The sequence below is a fragment of the Prunus avium genome, chromosome 6, assembly GCF_965620075.1.
Source record: "Prunus avium chromosome 6, drPruAviu1.hap1.1, whole genome shotgun sequence".
NCBI lineage: Eukaryota > Viridiplantae > Streptophyta > Magnoliopsida > Rosales > Rosaceae > Prunus > Prunus avium.
In genome coordinates, this window is record NC_142289.1 from 2,712,698 (window position 1) to 2,730,545 (window position 17,848).

Genomic DNA, 17,848 nt, shown 5'->3' on the forward strand with positions numbered 1-17,848 from the left:
CCTCCAGTTTTTCCCCTTGTTGGGTTTCTGGGTCAACAACTCTTTGTGTTTGTTTATATTCATGTTGCCATTGTTGTACTTGCTGCATATTGTTCAAATCACATCAGTACACTAACATGGATTAATACGACATTGCACTGTATTGATCCAAATTCACAAGAGTTTCTGTTTGGATTAATACGTGGTGTTGTCTGTATTAATCCAGCTTCCGCATTTTATTCTTAGCTGGGCTTAAAATTTAATTTGGTAGGTCTTTGACCTATAGCCTACTTCACCCCCCCTCTGTAGGATTTTAGATCCTAGGGCCTGGTTTTACACTTTGTATAAAAACTTCATCAATATCATCACTGGAGGATGTAGGTGTGTCATTCCTTTGAATCCCTGTTGAGGTTAGAGTAATACCAAAAATATCTAGACTATTTTCACAAATCCTTTCACATTAACGATTCTTAAAATAACATCATATTCTATAATATCATAATAATATAAGCAAACTCATACGTTACCGTTACGAGGGCAAGAGTATAAAATTGCATGATGTAATAAGCTATTCAAATAAATTTTTGTATACTATGCTAGCATGTCATAGGCTCTTCAAGAGACCTAAATATTCTGATAACTTCTTTAAAAATTTGAATACGTTGCAACGATATTGAACTTGATCTTGAACTCATAATTCAATCAAAGTACTCACTGAGGCAATTAGATCACTTTCATTTCATGAAAATTGAGTATAGACATTGAGCTTCAGGCTCCTTAACTTCTTAGAGATTTTCTTTCAATAATTTATATAATGTATGACATTTTACATCTCTAAGAATTTATTCCTATGTATTCTTCAAAAGATCGCTTCTGGCGATATGCTTAACTTCATAATCTTTTTAGATTTTTCATCTCAAATTCCTTTATCAAATCAGGAGAAACCTTTGTAAACTCTTCAAGAGTTCTAACAAAATTCTTCATATATATATATTGTAATGATGGTAAACTCATTTTCAAATTATTTATATATCCTTTTTGTAATAGATATTCATTAAGACGATTATACCATATTCTTCCACAATACTTTAATCCACACAAGGATCATTATAAGCCATCATATTTTAAATCATTTGCTTCAGGCATTCTGAATTCTTCGGGAATTTTTATACACATAAATTTTTCATAAATATGCATAACATAGCTGCATATGTTTACCATCATAATCCCATATCTTTACTGGGAAACGTTGTGCCATATCATCAAGTGATTTATTTCACTTCATCTCAAACACCAATTTGGAAAATATACATTTTTATATTCTTTTGGTGTTTTAACTATAGGTTCAATAATTGCACTTTTTTCGGAAATATTCAACTTTACTGGACTGTCTCTTCCAGTTGGCCAATCTTTTTGTTTACATTTGTCGACAATTATAACAAGTGGTGCAATATCATCATGTATAGCCCTTGATAACTTTAGTACGTACTATAAACCAATATATCATCAATTCATGATCCCACAATTCTCATGTGCATGCGCATGCATAATTTATGAGCATCTCATTGCTTTCATTATTTCTGGTACCAGTGCCACTTCAGAGGCGTTCATTGTCACTTCATGGACAAATATCTCTTCTAAGATGTATAATTTATAGAATGTGGATTATAACCTCTTCTAGAGTGTTATTTTGAGTAGGGCTTAAACTTTGCAATTAATCTCCTCTTCTGAGGAATTAAGTCTTTGGAACCTATAGATCTGTCATGCTTCAGGCATCCAACAGCTTTTATGGGGAGTTCAGTTTTTGCAATCTATAAATCTGTCATGCTTCAGGCATGCAACAAATTGGTTATTAGTAGTCACTAACTTTGTGTCTGTATTTGCTTATGGTCATTTGACTTACAATCCTTTTTGTGTTTGAATATGCTTCTGGCATTTATCTTTTATACCAATTTGTTTGATGAGACAATAATAAATGTATTCCATAATCATTCGCGTCGTTCTTTTGTTCTTTCAAGAACAACCAATTCTCCCCCTAACGACGGGAATTTTGGTCTCATCAAAATAATACCAAGAATGTCATAAGTATTTGTCCTTCGGGGACCTTAATTCATGTCATAAGTATTGTCCTTCAAGAACGTTAATGCATTCAGCGTGCATAATATTAATATTGACATTTTAATGGGTTGTCCTTCTGGGACTTTAATCTATTCAGTGTATTATCAATGTATTCAACTTGCAATCTTCACAATTTGCATTGTATTTAATCATTTAGAAATAGATACATATCAGGATGATTCAAGCCTTTCCTCTAGAATGGTCTTTTGTATATAATCCAAGTCATTCTTCTAGAATGATATTTTGTACATAATGCAAGTCGTTCTTCTGGAACACTCTTTTTGTACATAAAACATGTCGTTCTTATGGAACGATTTTTTGCATGCCATTCTTCCGGAATGGTCTTATCTTTTCATTTTGTGCTTTGAACTACAGGTTCAAATTATATATAAAAATAATTAAAATTAAGAACCAAGGAACTTGAAAGTTCCAATTAGAATTTGGTTACAATATTTTGATTCTATTGTGGAAAACATTATAAAGATAAAAGAAACAACGTTTGATTCTGAACTTCAGGTTCAATTAACATCTTATATATGTTATACCAGAATTGTAGGTTCTTGACAGGATATGAACTACAGGTTCATATTAATATTAATCTCAATAAAAATGATGAACTTTGGATATATATTAACATATATCTGGAACTGCAGGTTCGAGTACATATATCAAATTTAAAAAGAATATTTGGTTTTGAACTTCAAGTCCAAATTTGTATTAATATGATATTTTTCAAGGTAATAAAATAAAACGATAATAATATATAATATATATGTATATATATATATATATATATATATATATATATATATATATATATATATATATAGAACTAAATTCAAAAGGACTTTTAACTAGTTAGAAATGGAAGCTTGACTTTAAGAGAGTTGGTTTGTATATTTAATAAGTGGAAGACTAATAATTTGAAGACTTTGAAGACATGGAAGAAGAAATGGAATTGTTAGCTACGGAAGAGAATAGAGAGTATAACAAAGTAGTTGACTTGGAAGATGACTTGGGCAACTAAAAAATAAAAATTAGAGAAATAATGAATAAAATAAATTAATGAATGGATGCAAATTGAAACTAATAAATTAATCATAGACTTAAAAGAAAATTAACATAGGTGAATAAATTATACAAATAAAAAATTATGAGAGCACTAAGTTTAATTAAATAAAGAATATAAATTAATGAAAATAATTGGTCTAACATAAATTAGAATTTAAAGACTATAAAGATAAACACAGAAAATAATATTAATTGGAAATATTATTAACTGTGGAAGCTTTGAAAACAAAGTAAGAACTTACAGAAATCTTAGTTCAATGAAAGCAAGCAATGTCACGCAGGACACTCACACTCCACTCTCACTCACAACTATTGTAGTTGCCTCAGGTCTACAAACTCTGAGAGAACTTTGAAAACTGAAGAAACTTACAATGCTTACTGAACAAAGCTTGCCGAAAACTGAAATGAAAACTTCTAACTTATAGCCTTGGCTTACAAGAGAAGACAAAATAACTTTTGAACTAACTTTGACTTTAACTTAAGTGAAAAACATTTAACTTAAACTTTGTCGGGGCATCTTTGAATTGAAAGGCATTCTCTGAAAAGGCTACTTTGAATTGAAGGGCATGGGCATCTTTGAATTGAAAGGCATGGGCATCTTTGAAATTTTTTAACTTGTCAGGGCATCTTTGAATTGAAGGGCATATCTTTGCTTTAACTCTGGAGAAACAGAAAGGCATCTACTTTCACATGGGTGAAAGGACTTTAACTCTGCTTTCGGCTACTTTAACTTTGGCAGAGGCATCTTTGACTTGGAAGGCTTCAATCTTCAGAGAGATCATATGGATCTTGACTGTCGGGCACATAATCGGACCATCTAGGCTTAGGCTTCTGACTAAATTGTTGACTGGGCATCTGGCTTGAAGAAGATTCAGACTTTGGACTGGCATTGTCTTCATCTTCATCCTTCATTTGAGAAACTTGAGCAAGGAGTTGCTCTGCTAATTCTGTTAATTCTTTCTTAGATTTCCCTTTGAGGGAGGCATTTGAACTGCTTGGAGAGGCTTCTTTGGCTTGAGCGACTGGCATCTGGATAGGTGGATAACTTGCATGGACTTGATTAATAATATTATTTAGAATGACTTTGTCCCACCATTTGACTACGTAATGACGGCATAGAAATCTGGTGTCCCAATTAATCTGATAGCTCCATTTTAGAATCCATGGAATCTTATATTTGGCAAAGAAATGAAGAAGCATAGGGAAGAATTTCTCCTGCTTAGTTAGTTGGTGCTTCTGACAAAAATAATTAAATGTGGGGCGTAGACCTTCTGGAAGGATTTCCCAACAGGAACCATTAATGTTCCACCATTGGAGAAACCAGTAAGGAAAATAAGGCTTGAATTTGGCATCGAAGTTCATGAACCATGAATGACTGAAGTCTTCAAATTGATGAAAGAAAATTGTATACCATGCATCAATGTAGTCTCCATAATTATAAGTAAGGCCTGATTGAAGTGGCTTTTGATCATAGGCATTTTTACTCCAGTGTTCTGGCTTAATGACTTGGCGTATATAAATGGAATGGAAAATAGTGGCTTCTGTTTGTTTGTCCTTGATGGGCTTAATGTCTGCTGATTGGGTTTCATAAAGAATGTCCCTATAAAACTTCAAAGACTTAGAAGGATGACTTGGAAAATAATGCATGTTGGGAGGAAAGAACTTCTTAGCTATTTTAACTGGGTCATTCAAATCTTCTAGATAAGGTTCAACAATAAAAATATGAGAATTGCTTTTTGGATGATATTTAGACCTTTGGGCTTGGCTTTGACTTGGGTTTTGACACTGGGAAGGCATAGGGGCATGAACAATAAAAGGATCATACTGGGAAACTAAAGCTGTCTGATAATTAGGGCGTAGAGAAGGCTGGCTTAAAGGGCTAAAACTATTCCTAACTGGAATTGGCATATAACCTGGAAAAGGCACAAGTTGGGCATTGGCTTCTTGTTTGACTGGCATAGGCATTAGGGTAGCTGGAAGGACTCTGGCTTGGCTTGGGCCTGGGCTTGGTTGGCTTGTCTGACTGTATTGCATTTTTTGCTTGTCTTTTTCTTTGCTTGACATGGCTCTGCCTGTTTATCCTGTAGAAATTCTCTTGTAAGAAAATCAGGGATACTGTTTTCACTACCTCTCAAATATTCTAACTGAAAATCAAAAACACTCAGAATTGCTTGCCATCGTGCAAAAATCTGCTTACTAGCTATATTTTTAACATCTTTTTCTAAAACATGTTTTGCAGACTTACAATCAACACAAACTAAAAACTTTTGATTTAATAAATCATCTTGAAATTTGCTTATGCATAATACAATAGATAAAATTTCTTTTTTAATAGTACTATAATTAACTTGGGCTTGACTCCAGACTCCGGAATGAAAACGAACAATTTGTTCAGGAGACTCAGGGCTTATTCTTTGTTTTAAAATACCACCATAACCTGTTTCAGAGGCATCTGTTTCAACAATTTTAAAAGCATGAATTGAGGGAATACCTAGGCATGGAAGAGATTTGACATGAATCTTAATTTGCTTAACTATTTCTGTATGGCTTGGAGTCCAGGCAGGAGGATTGCTCTGGAGACGATCAAACAGGGGCTTACATAATTTTCTTAGATTTTGATAAAAATCAGAAACATAATTTAAAGATCCTAAAAACCTTTGAAGTTGACTTTTTTCTAGAATTTGGTCTGGAAACTTATCGGCAAACTGGATGACTCGATTGATTGGGCTTATCTGACTTTGGCTTATGTTGAAACCTAAAAACCTGACATTGACCTGAAATAACTTGATTTTCTTGGCTGAAACAACTAAACCATTAGTTTTGACTATCTGAAGAAATTTATGTAGATGCTTCCAATGTTGCTCAATTTACTCAGAGAAAATAAGAACATCGTCTATATATACTATGGAAAAATGACTGTAAGCATTAAAGATTTCATTCATAATATTCTGGAATTCACTAGGGGCATTTTTTAATCCAAAAGGCATAACATTCCATTCATAATGACCGAAAGGGGTAACAAATGCAGTCTTATATCTATCTGATTCTTTAATTTGAATTTGCCAAAAACCGCTTTTCATATCAAATTTACTAAAGATAACGGCTTTTTCTAATCTATTAACTAAATCTCTTTTATTAGGGATTGGGTACCTAATCCATTCTAAAACTGAATTAAGAGGCTTATAATTTATAACTAATCGTGGGGCTCCTCTTTCTAACTCGGCATTTTTCTGAACATAAAAAGCTGGACAAGACCATGGTGACTTACTTTTCCTAACTATTCCTTTGTTAACTAAATCCGTGACTTCGGCTTTGCATAATTCCATTAACTCTTGGCTCATTTGAATTGGACGGGCTTTAGTAGGAATATTCTTTTCACTAAATGACTTGACATAAGGTAAAGAAACGACATGTTGCTTACGGTGCCAAAAGGCATTGGGCATATCAGAACAAACTTCATTTTTTAACTTATCTTCAAATTTACTAATCTGTAATTGAAGCGGCTTGTCGGCTAACTGTTGTTCTACTCTTTTAAACTTAATTTCTTCTTTAAGAAAATTAACTTGCTTATTTTTACTATGAATTAACTTAACTGACTTAGAAATAGCTGACTTCTGTAATGACTTAAGACTATGTAATTCTGGCTTAGTTAAAAATTCAAATTTAACTTTTTCTCCTAATTGGCTTGAAGTGACTCCATCATATTCTACCTGAAAGGGGTAAAGTAAAGAGATAAAGGGTAAACCTAAAATGACTTCATCCGTGATATTCTGGATCAGGACAAAGGATGTCTTAAAGCATATTTTATTTTGGCATACATGGGCTTTTGGTAATTCATATTTTAACTTAAGGGCTTTTCCGGACGCTGTGCCTAGAACTTCTTTAGATTTCCTATAAAACTGGGTTGGAATTAGACCTTCCTGAATACAATTTAAATCGGCTCCTGAATCAAATAAAGCAATTGTATTTAATTCAAATTCATTAATAAAAATACTGACTCTGGAATACCATTTCCTAAAATTAATTTGCTTAATTAAATTAATGGTTTTTTCTTCCTTATCAGACAACTCAGGTTCTGACTCAGAACTAGACTTACCAAATGGATTACTAGTTTCTGCTTTGGATTCTAATAAATTAATTAAATCCTGTTTAATTGCATAATTCTCAGTTTCTAACCTTTGGCTTATTTGTTTTAACTCTAAAATTTCTTTTTTAACTAGTTTAACCTCTAACTGAAGATCCTGGAGGGTGACTTCCTTCTTTCTATTAAATCTTTCTAAAGTGGCATTAAGACTTATCTTAGGAGGCATAGGGGAACTAGACTCTTCTTGACTTATGATTTTTCTAAGTTTCTTTAGGTATTCAGACTTTAACTCTGGATCCTGAACTTTACTAATTAAATCAATTAATAATTCTTCTTGTTCCTCTTGCTTAGTTAAAACACAAATTGATTTATTTAAAATTCTACAACATTTATCCTTGCATCCTAATTGAACTTTTGGCTCACTAGACTGGGAACTATCTGAACTGTAGGCATGTGAACTGTCTGTAGGCATAGGATCTGACTCAGTATTGGCTAACTCTAAGACTTTAATTAACTTAGCTTCTTCCTCGGATGCTAACTTTAATTGTTTAATTGCCTCTTTAACTTTGCACTCATTAGCATAATGACCTTGCTTTTTGCATTTGTAACATCTAACTTTGCTTTTATTTGTGCTTTTCTTAAAGTAATTCTTTTTACCTTGTCGGGGGCTTTTCCTAAAACCTTTTGAATAACCTTTTGACCATCTGTTTTTCCTAGGGGTAAACTTTCTTTTACTATAAAACTTATCATTATCACTGAAAGAATTTCTTTTGCGAGAATAATGGCGTCTTTTACTAAAACGTCTATCATGGCCTCTTTTGACTTGTCTAGACGGCGGGACTGGTGCTAGACCATATTGCTCACAAAAATTTCCTAATTCATACTTGGCATTTTTACTATCGGCTTGGATTGATTTTCCTATTTTTAAATCTACACACATTTTCATACCGACTTGATTAATTGTACTGATTATATTACCGTAAGTTAACTCATCATAATTAATTTGACCTGATTCATTGCTTAGGACTGTTCTAATTTTATGGGCAAATAAATTGGGGAGACCATTAATAAACTTTTCTTTCCAAAAGGCTTGATTACTGTCATCTCGAAGCATGACTCTAGAAATGAAAACATCTTTATACCATCTAAAATCACTTAGCTTAGGGCATCGAAGATTGCTTAACTGGTCATGTATTCTGGCTGTTGTACTACTGGGCGTTCCTATGAAATGCTCAATTATTGTATATAAAAGGACGTTGACTCCGTCTTCTATGCTTGTTCCTACTCTTTCATCTAAAATAGGGTAATTATTTTCATCTGTTTTAAAGGCATGAATTATTGTAAGCTTGGCAGCTTCTGTGAGATGTTTATCCCACCAGAAACGAAGTGTTCCTGTAAAACCTGTTTCTAAAAGGGAAACTATTTCTGACTGTCTTAACTGATGATTAGTGGCATAACTATTAGCTACCATAGACATATGTTGTAACTTATTAAGTATTTCCTGTTCGGATAAACCATCTATATTCCATTCATAAAGCTTATCGGAAGACACTGAAAATTGGCTTTGGGTTCTTTCTTCAAACTGGACATCTGGAGGCGTAGGCTTAGGATACCAATTCTTGGTAAGACTTGTAGGATTAACTTTGCCTGTTAAACGACTGACTTTAAGACTCTGGGCATCTTGGTTAACTTGGAGATTGCTAAAGGCTTTTTCTATTTTAGAGATATTACTAGTTTCAGACTCTAGACTTTGGCTTGATTCTAAAGACATAATTGACTCACTATCGGAATTGACATCAAAACTTAAAACTTTAATTGAAGTTTCTTCATCTTTACCTTTGTCTTTATCCTTGTTTGGCTTAGGTTTAACTGGGGTTAATTCCTGAAACATTTCCTCTATTTTACGCATTGTTGGACTGACTTTAAGTGCAGACTCAGGCTTTAGGTTAAAGTGAATTAAAGGCTTTTCTTTCTTTGGCTTAAGGGCAACTTCCTGTGGAATTAACTTATCAACTTTTGTTTCTATCTTATCTAATTGTTTACCTATTACTATTAGGCTTGTGTTGGCATAATTATTTTGTTCTATGACCTTTTTGACTGGTTCATCTTTTGACTCAGCAACTTTGTATGGACTTGCAATAATTTTGGCATTCCTATGATTAATTACTATGGTTTCAACTGGGGGGTGCGTACTGACGACTTTGGAGGCATCGGCTTTTTCCCATTTTTCCTGGGTTAAAGTAACTAGCTTTTGACTTAGATATTTCGCTTCTACATAATCTAGATAAGGTGATTCGGACCTAGTGGCTTTGAGATATTCTTTCCACTCATTGAAAATTTCTTTTCTTTGAGCTTGGGGGAAAAAATCATGATACTTGGCTTTTCTTTCGGCATTTTCAGGGGCTTGGAAATGGGCATCTAATTTTGACCAATGAATTTTAAATGGCTTATTAAGGACTCTTAATTGGGCATCACAATTATAAACATCAAAAGTAGAATCTTGGGCATCTGACCTAGTAGGTGACGTAGGCTGTATTGGCTCAGGAGGTGCAGTAGGGGCTTTGTAGCTTGGTTGGACAACCTGTTTAGCTTTTCTTAATTCATTAATCTTGAAATCAATTAAAGCTTTGTCGGCTTCTAAATCTCTTTCTGTAATTGAAGATGACTCTGCGGATGAATGTCTAGCAGGAAACTTAAACGATTGACTAGGCGTAGGTAACTGTTCTAATTGGACTGTTGACTTTATCGGCCTATCAAAACTAATTTTAACCGTACCATCTGAATATGGTTGAATATAATCTAAATCATTTAAACTACGTTGGATTGGCTTAGGGGGGCATTCTATGGTTAAAAACCAATCTTTAGGTAAACTAACATCTGACCATCTAATCATTTGAGGAACTTTGATATTTGCACAAGACGTATGACTTTGAATTAAAAGTGTTTGGTTCTTCGGGCTTTTGCTTAAGGCTTGGAAATTCATATTAGTACCTGTGACTTTATAATAAATTCTATAAATTAAAGCTAAAGGCTGGGTACCTGGTAAAACATTATAACCATGAGTTTTAATATTTAAAGTTAAAACTTTTAAAATATGAGGATCACTAAGGCTTACTGTAAAATCTGGATAACAATCAAAATGAACTGGACCATGGCATAGACTTGACTCAATAATTCCTAAGACTCCTTCTTGGTAATCATTAAATCTGGCATCTCTTAGACTTAATAAAATTGCGGCTTTTAAACCTAATTTAGTTAAGGGCTTAACTGCAACTTGAACTAGACCTATATGTAAAAAATTATTACCTTCTTTTCTATGGTTTTTAATTGCATCTAAATTAAGTAACTGACATGTTTCATGTTCTTTTCCTAAGGCATAGACTTGTTCTACTGTTTTAACATGCGTAGTAGTCTTGAATGCATTGATTGACCATTTTTGCTTATAAATTTCTTTGCTAGAGACTTTGGGAATATTCCAATCATTACAATGTAATTCTGAACTAGAAGACTCAAATTCTAATTGTTCTTCATTAATTATATCTGGTACTTGGCTTAGACTGGTACTTGAACTAGAAGAATTAATTGAATTGGTTCTAAATAAACGACTCATTTTGCTTACGTGGAAAATTTAAATTAACTAAATTAGAAAGACTCTTACATGACTTCCAAAATAGAAAGACTCTTGGGTAACTCCTAAGATTGACTCTAAGGTACCTAAGAACCTATGGGTTTTCTCTCTCTCACCTTCTCGTGCCTAACCGCTCATGCCTCTACCTGGGACTTACTGTTTGGTAAAAAGGTCTTACCTTACGGACTTTTGAGAGATAGAACCTAAGGAACTAGATAACTAAGAATAGACTTAGAAGAAACTTTGGAGACTTACTAAATTAAAAGAAATTTGGGAGACTTGCTAACTCAGAAAACTTAAATCAGCCACTTCATAATACATATGCACTTGTTGAAATATCAATTTGGAGGTTGACACAATTAGAACTTCAGGTTCTAGAATTTACCTATTTTAATGCACATGTGGCCGAAACTTATAGTTTGGATTAGACTTAATAAGAACTTCGGGTCCTAAGATATTTGAACTTCGGGTCATATGAAGAACTTCACGTCCTTAAATATAAATTATTGAAATGAAAACAAATAACTGAATATAACAATAAAATAAAATAAATTGTTGGAACTTCTGGTTCCAAGTTAGGGGAAAATCAAAGAACTCCAAGTCTTGATTTAGTTTCTGAGAATTGCAGAACTCCAAGTCCTTATATAGATATTATATGGATTGAGAACTAAGAGACTTCGGGTCTTTATTTAATTATATAAGAATAATTTAGGGACTTCAGGTCCTTGCATAAAATAAAAATGAAACCAAAGAAAAGAACCAAGTAAAAGTAAAATACAACAACAACAAAATAAATTGTTGAAACTTCTGGTTCCAATAAAAAAAGAATCAAAGAGCTTCAGGTCTTCATTTGTGTTTTAAGAATTGGGGAACTTCAAGTCCACAAATATTTATATTATAAGGATTGCCTTTTAAGAACTGGTCCTTACATATAAATATTGACAAAAATAAAATACAACAACCAAAGTAAGACAATAATTAAATTGCCGTAAAATAAATAGTTGAAACTTCTGGTTTCAATAAAAGTGATTGAAGAACTTCTGGTCTTTTATGCCTTTTGAGAAAAATGAGGAACTTCAAGTCCACAAATAGTTATTTTACAAGTATTGATATGGGAGATCTTCTTGTCCCAATTAATTGAAAATGAATTTAGGAATATGTAAACCTTAATTGACTATAAATATAATATAGTATGCACCAATAATTTCCTCATATCACTTAGAACTTTTGGTTCTATAATTATCACATTTGTTCAATATTTAAACTTCAGGTTTAAATTATTATGATATGGACTTCGGGTTCCAATATCTAAATTAACAAAATCCCTTTTTCATTCAGGTACATGGTGCTAAAGTTGTTCACAATAAATTGAACACATTACGGTACAGTGGGATTTACAGCTCAAACGAGACTACACACAGCTTATGAGTGTCTTCAAATTATAAACCATAACAATGAGATAACCAACTAATATTTGGTATTGATCAACGTGGTTCACGTTAACATTTAATCACCTTTTCACTTTGTGAACCATAAAATTATATATGTACATACACATATATAAAAGGATTTTCTTGCCTTTTTAGATGTATAGAAATTGTAGCTTTTGGCTCATTCCTTTACATGTATAGAATTTAGGATTTTCAAGTCCTTCATTAAATATATTGAGGATTAAGATCTAGGTCTTAATTCCCCCCCCCCCCCCCCCCCCCCCCCCTTTTTTTTTCCAGCTCCATCATAATACACATAGAGTGTAACCCTATATTATCTTTTCGTTTTGTATAAATGGGCATTGATTGCTTCTGGCAATTATGATTTCAGTTATATATATAAAATAACCATAAGTATCAATATTATATTACTATTGTAAAACGAAATTAACTAATAACCCAACATAAATAAAATAAAATAAAATAAAGTGAGTAAAGTGGTATAAACAAGGAATAAAATAAATTAATTAAAGACTATGAAATTCCAAGATAATCTAATATTAATATGGATTCAATATGTAGATAAAACTACAAGTTTAAGAATTGGATTTCCAACCAATTCAGGTTCATATAGTTACAAATAAGTAATGAACTTCAGGTTCATATATAGTATTAAGATCCATGAAAAACTATGAACTTTAGGTTCATCAACTTATATTCAAAACTTCAGGTTCGAATATGTAGATCTAAATAAATTGAATTAATAGTTGTGCTTTGAACGATCATATTCAAATTGATGTATATGCACTCGAAATTTCTAGTTCGGGTTCTTGACATATGTAGGCCTCATGGAATTCTGATTTTGATTAATACAAAATCAAGGAGTTTCATGTCCTTATGTGCTCTTTAAATTCACGGAACTTCACAACCTCAATTATTTGGAATCACAGAACTTCAGGTTTTGATTCAATCAAAAGGGCTCTATGTCCTAATCAAGTTATATGATGAGGATCGAGGAACTTCGGGCCCTGATCTTTTGTATAATACAAACTCATTATAATAATTAAGATCATACTTAAGATCAAATAAACAAACAAATAAAAAAAACATGGCATTATATTCATGTGTAATAAGAATAATGATTTTTTTTCTTAAACGAGCATGATGATGTTTGATGGTGAGTACAAAGAAACTCTATACCATGTGATGACTCTAGCTCATATAAAAAGAAAGAAAATTTAGAGAAAGAAAACGTACCAAGAGCAATGTCGTGCTGATAACGTGTTATATAACTAAGGGGAAATTGTAGAGAGAATTGGAAAGTAGAGGAAGAAAATAGAAATTGTTCAATCAACTTGTATTTCTCATCTTGATAAGACCTCTTATTTATAGGCTTACAATGGTAAGAAGACATTAACAACTCATAAGTTACAAGCCCATAACTATGGTATTTAATATATATGTTACATAGAATTAGAAAGGGTGAATGCTAAGAGGTATGGTGGTCATCCACCAACTCATGCATTTACAACACTAGTCAAAATTTAAGTTTTTATTGATGAAAGAATGAGTGAATTTTTTTATTTATTTCACTAAATATCAATGTCAACAATTTTATTTTTATTATTAACTTTGTTTCGTTTACTCAAAATTAATTTTTCCACCCACATCTTCAGCTTGGGGAACCTTAACAAATTTTTATGGTTAAACCATAAAGAACCTAACCATTTTTTTCTTCTTGTCGCCCAATAGGATGAGTTCTTGTGTAGCCTAAAGCTTTCCATTTCGTATGTTAATTATTAATCTATTCTTTAAGGGAAGAGCAAGAGCTGATTGTTTATGAAATATGCGATAAAAATTTTAAGACAGTAAGACATTGCATTACTAAGGTTAATGTAGGAGGACCTAACATTCCTAATCGGTTACTTGGTTTCGAACTCATTAACATTTTTCTTAGAGTTGTTCAGTTCTTCAAGTTTTATCATGCCTTGTATTGCTTCCTATGGTTTCTTTAAATTAATGTTTTCATCTTTGTTTATTTCCATAAGGATTTTTCTTATTGCCCTTGGCGAAGTATATGAGATGCTACAAGTTACGATTATACATTGCTCTTATATTCATGGCCGTATATGACCAGCCCACATATGCTATTATAATTTTATCCAAAAATAGATATTCCCATTAAATATCAGAAAAACTCAAATACTCCGGGGAAAAAATTTATCTGGTGGTGAAGAAATTATAACTCAAGTCAATAGTAAAAACTCTACACCGTTAAAACAAGTAAAACAGAAAACTAATAAAAGAAAGTCACTTCATCTTCGTGGCTCTCCCTTAGTCAACTTCTCTCCCTCATTTCGAAACAAAACCTTATTAGTCGTTAATTTGTAAGACCATCAAAACATATATTTCGATCCCTCGTCTGTCAATCAATACCATCTTAGGGTTTGACATAGAGTTTTGCAAGATGTGGGAAGAGATGGCGTTGCGTATCCTACCAAAACTGCCTTCGAAATCTCTATTGCGATTCAAGTGTGTCCGTAAATCGTGGTATACTGTGATCAACAATCCCATGTTCGTGGAAAATCACCTCTCCAATTCCATGTACAACAAACTCTCCACTTGCGTCCTTTTCAATCGTTTTGTCCAGTGCGACACTAACACTGGTGAGAAGGAACTTAGATTCTCGTGTCTTCATCTTGGCAATGATTATGATGATGCTGAGCATAACGTCAATTCTGTCGTTGAGGACATCAAATTTCCACTTTCTACGGGACAATTTATTGGGCTCGAGGTTATAGAATCTCTAAGTATTATATCCCATTGTAATGGGATTGTTTGTTTATGTGACGATACTGGTAACAACCATGTTTTATGCAATCCAGCAATCAACGAACTCAAGCTTCTTCCGAAATCATGCCTTCCCGATTGGAGGTACTGTTATGTGGGGATTGGATATGATCCCAAATCTAAAGATTACAAAGTTCATAGAATTGCATCTTATGGTGGTGATGTTTTTGTTGAGGCTCTGGAAATTTTTCCTCCTAGAGTTGAAATATACAGCCTCAGTACTGATTCTTGGCGAGAGATCAAGAATAATTCTTTAGAAACAGAAGCTACTTTCTTTTGGCCTCATCATTTCCAGATGTACTTCCAGGGAATCTGTTATTGGATGGGGTATGAGCAACCAAAACAATTCAATTCTCCCTACGATCCATTGGAGGATGATGAAAAGAAGCCAATGGTCATTTTATTTGATACAGGTGATGAGGTATTTCATAATATATTATTTCCAGATAGTTTATCCATGTATGAGGGATCACCACATTGTTATGATATGTGTTTTGATATGCGCATTATACTGTGGAATGAATTTGTTGCTCTCTTTGGCTTTGAACGTTTTGGTGCATTGCCTGAAGCCTATGGAGTATGGGTGTTGGATGACTTTGACGATGGTAAGGGTTGTTGGACACAACACTTGAGTTTTGAGCCATTGGCGGGCATTGAGAGGGTATTGGGATTTTGGAAGAGTGACGAGATACTTATGGTTACTACAGATGGAGATGTAGTATCTTACAACCTTGAAACCGATAAGCTTAAGAATCTTCAAATGGACAGTGAGAATCCATCTTGTGTCGAAACTATTGTGTATTTGAATAGTTTAGTACCCGTCACGGGAGGCAATAAAGTTTGAGAACCTTAAAAAAAAAAAATTGAACGATCCAAACCATCTATTTTTCACATCTTCATTCAGAGATCATCTTTGCAAAAAATCATGCCAATTGAAAATCATTAAGGCATCTAATTAAGACCAACAAAATCAACGAATACGGTGCTTCAAGAAATTACTTAAATTTCAATAATTTAATTGAGTGGTCAAATGATATCAGATTCAAGTGATTTCTTGTAGAGATATCTTTGAATGAATATCTACAAAATAAACAATTTGAATTAGTGAAATACAATGCATAGTGGGCCCTAGAAGGGTGTCCCTTAAATAAGCTTCTTTGAAATATCTCTTAATAGAAATTATATATATTTAAGGGATCCTTTAATGAAAGCTATACTATACGTACATGTAGTTCTAGAAATTGATATAATTTTCCTAGTTTTTCTATTGTCCAAAAGCTTAACAAAAGATGCGTCAATAAGATGAAATTCTTTTGGAATAAATTTACTTTCTTGTCGCCTAAACCTTTCCATTTCGTATGTTAATATTCATTGGGAGATTTATAAACAGAAAAACTAGTTCATGGTCAACAAATAATTTAAAAATCAAGATTTACTGTATGGCATATTTTCTTTTCAGGTCCAGTCAATCGTGGTTGCATTAGTATTAGTTTGAGGTATTTACACTAACATCCCTTAAGGTTTTCCGGAGTTTTCACAAAACTCCATGAGGTTTTAAACATTACACGAATACCCTTGAGGTTTTAATTTGTTTTAATAAAACCCTTCATTGATTCTTCATCCAAAATTTGCCCTGGACCATACTAAATACCTTTGAGTCTTTTAGTTCTCTGCTTCTTTGCCTTAAGAAGTTGTAGGCGCTTGTTTAATTTATGTTTACTTTTTAGTCAAGAGCAGCTCAAAAATTTTAGATTGACATTTCCTGTGGTCAAGGTCTGTTAATGCAATAAATTTTCAATTGAGCTCTTTAAATTTCCACTGATGCAGGAACAACATTAGTCTAGATGTAATGAATGTAACACTTCAGTTAGTAGAAAACAGTATCTAAAGCTTACTTTCAGAAGCTATGAAGCTGTGCTATAGTGAGGTAGCTAGTTTACGAACATGGGGTTTTTGCAGTTGTACACTTTTATCGTACCTATTATGCAAAGGAAATGATGTAGTTGTTAACTTCCAGTAAGTAGTATGACATAGTATTAACAGTGTTTTTTTTTTCTTGTAGAGGTATTTCCTTTTGCCTTTGCGATTGTTTCTGGTGAAACTATGGACAATTGGAGGTGGTTTCTGCAAAGGATACCAGATGTCTAGCTGAGTTTTTTTTGTATGAAATGACATTAACAATGTTTTCTATGAAATTGTATTAACAGTGTTTTCTATGAAATTGTATTATCAATGTACTTCTATGACATGGTATTAACAATGTACTTCTATGAAATGGTTTGTGGAAGTTCGGTGGAGAAGGAAGGGTTGTGGGGACATGCCCTTGGTTTTTGTGATTTTTTTTAAAGTTTGGAATTTTTTTTTTTTAAAAGGGCTGGGCTTGCTGGGTTTGTTTTGGGTTTTTTTGTGTGTCTTTTGTATTGGGTCTGTTTTAAGTTAATCAATGGCAGAGATGTAATTTATAGGAAGTTCAATACTTATTTGTTATATAGTAAATGTTTGTTGGGTGTGTTTATAAAGTGAATTCCATATTTTGGGATTTTTTATAAAATTGGGCTGGGGTTATTTTGGGTGCTTTTTGAGTTTTTTTTTTTTTTTGGGCTTGATAGTGGCAATGCTGTAATTTATTGGAGCTTCAATACTAATTTGTTATTTAATAAATGGGTTTTGGATGTGTTTATAAAGTGT

General features: G+C 32.9%; 1 protein-coding gene across 1 annotated transcript; it reads left to right on the forward strand.

Annotated features, from left to right (window-relative positions):
• The first annotated feature begins 14,777 nt into the window (after positions 1–14,777).
• LOC110745074 (F-box/kelch-repeat protein At3g06240-like) lies at positions 14,778–16,004 on the forward strand. The gene has a single exon (XM_021945149.2). It carries the CDS (start codon positions 14,778–14,780, stop codon positions 16,002–16,004), a length of 1,227 nt encoding a protein of 408 aa, XP_021800841.2.
• The last annotated feature ends 1,844 nt before the right edge of the window (positions 16,005–17,848 follow it).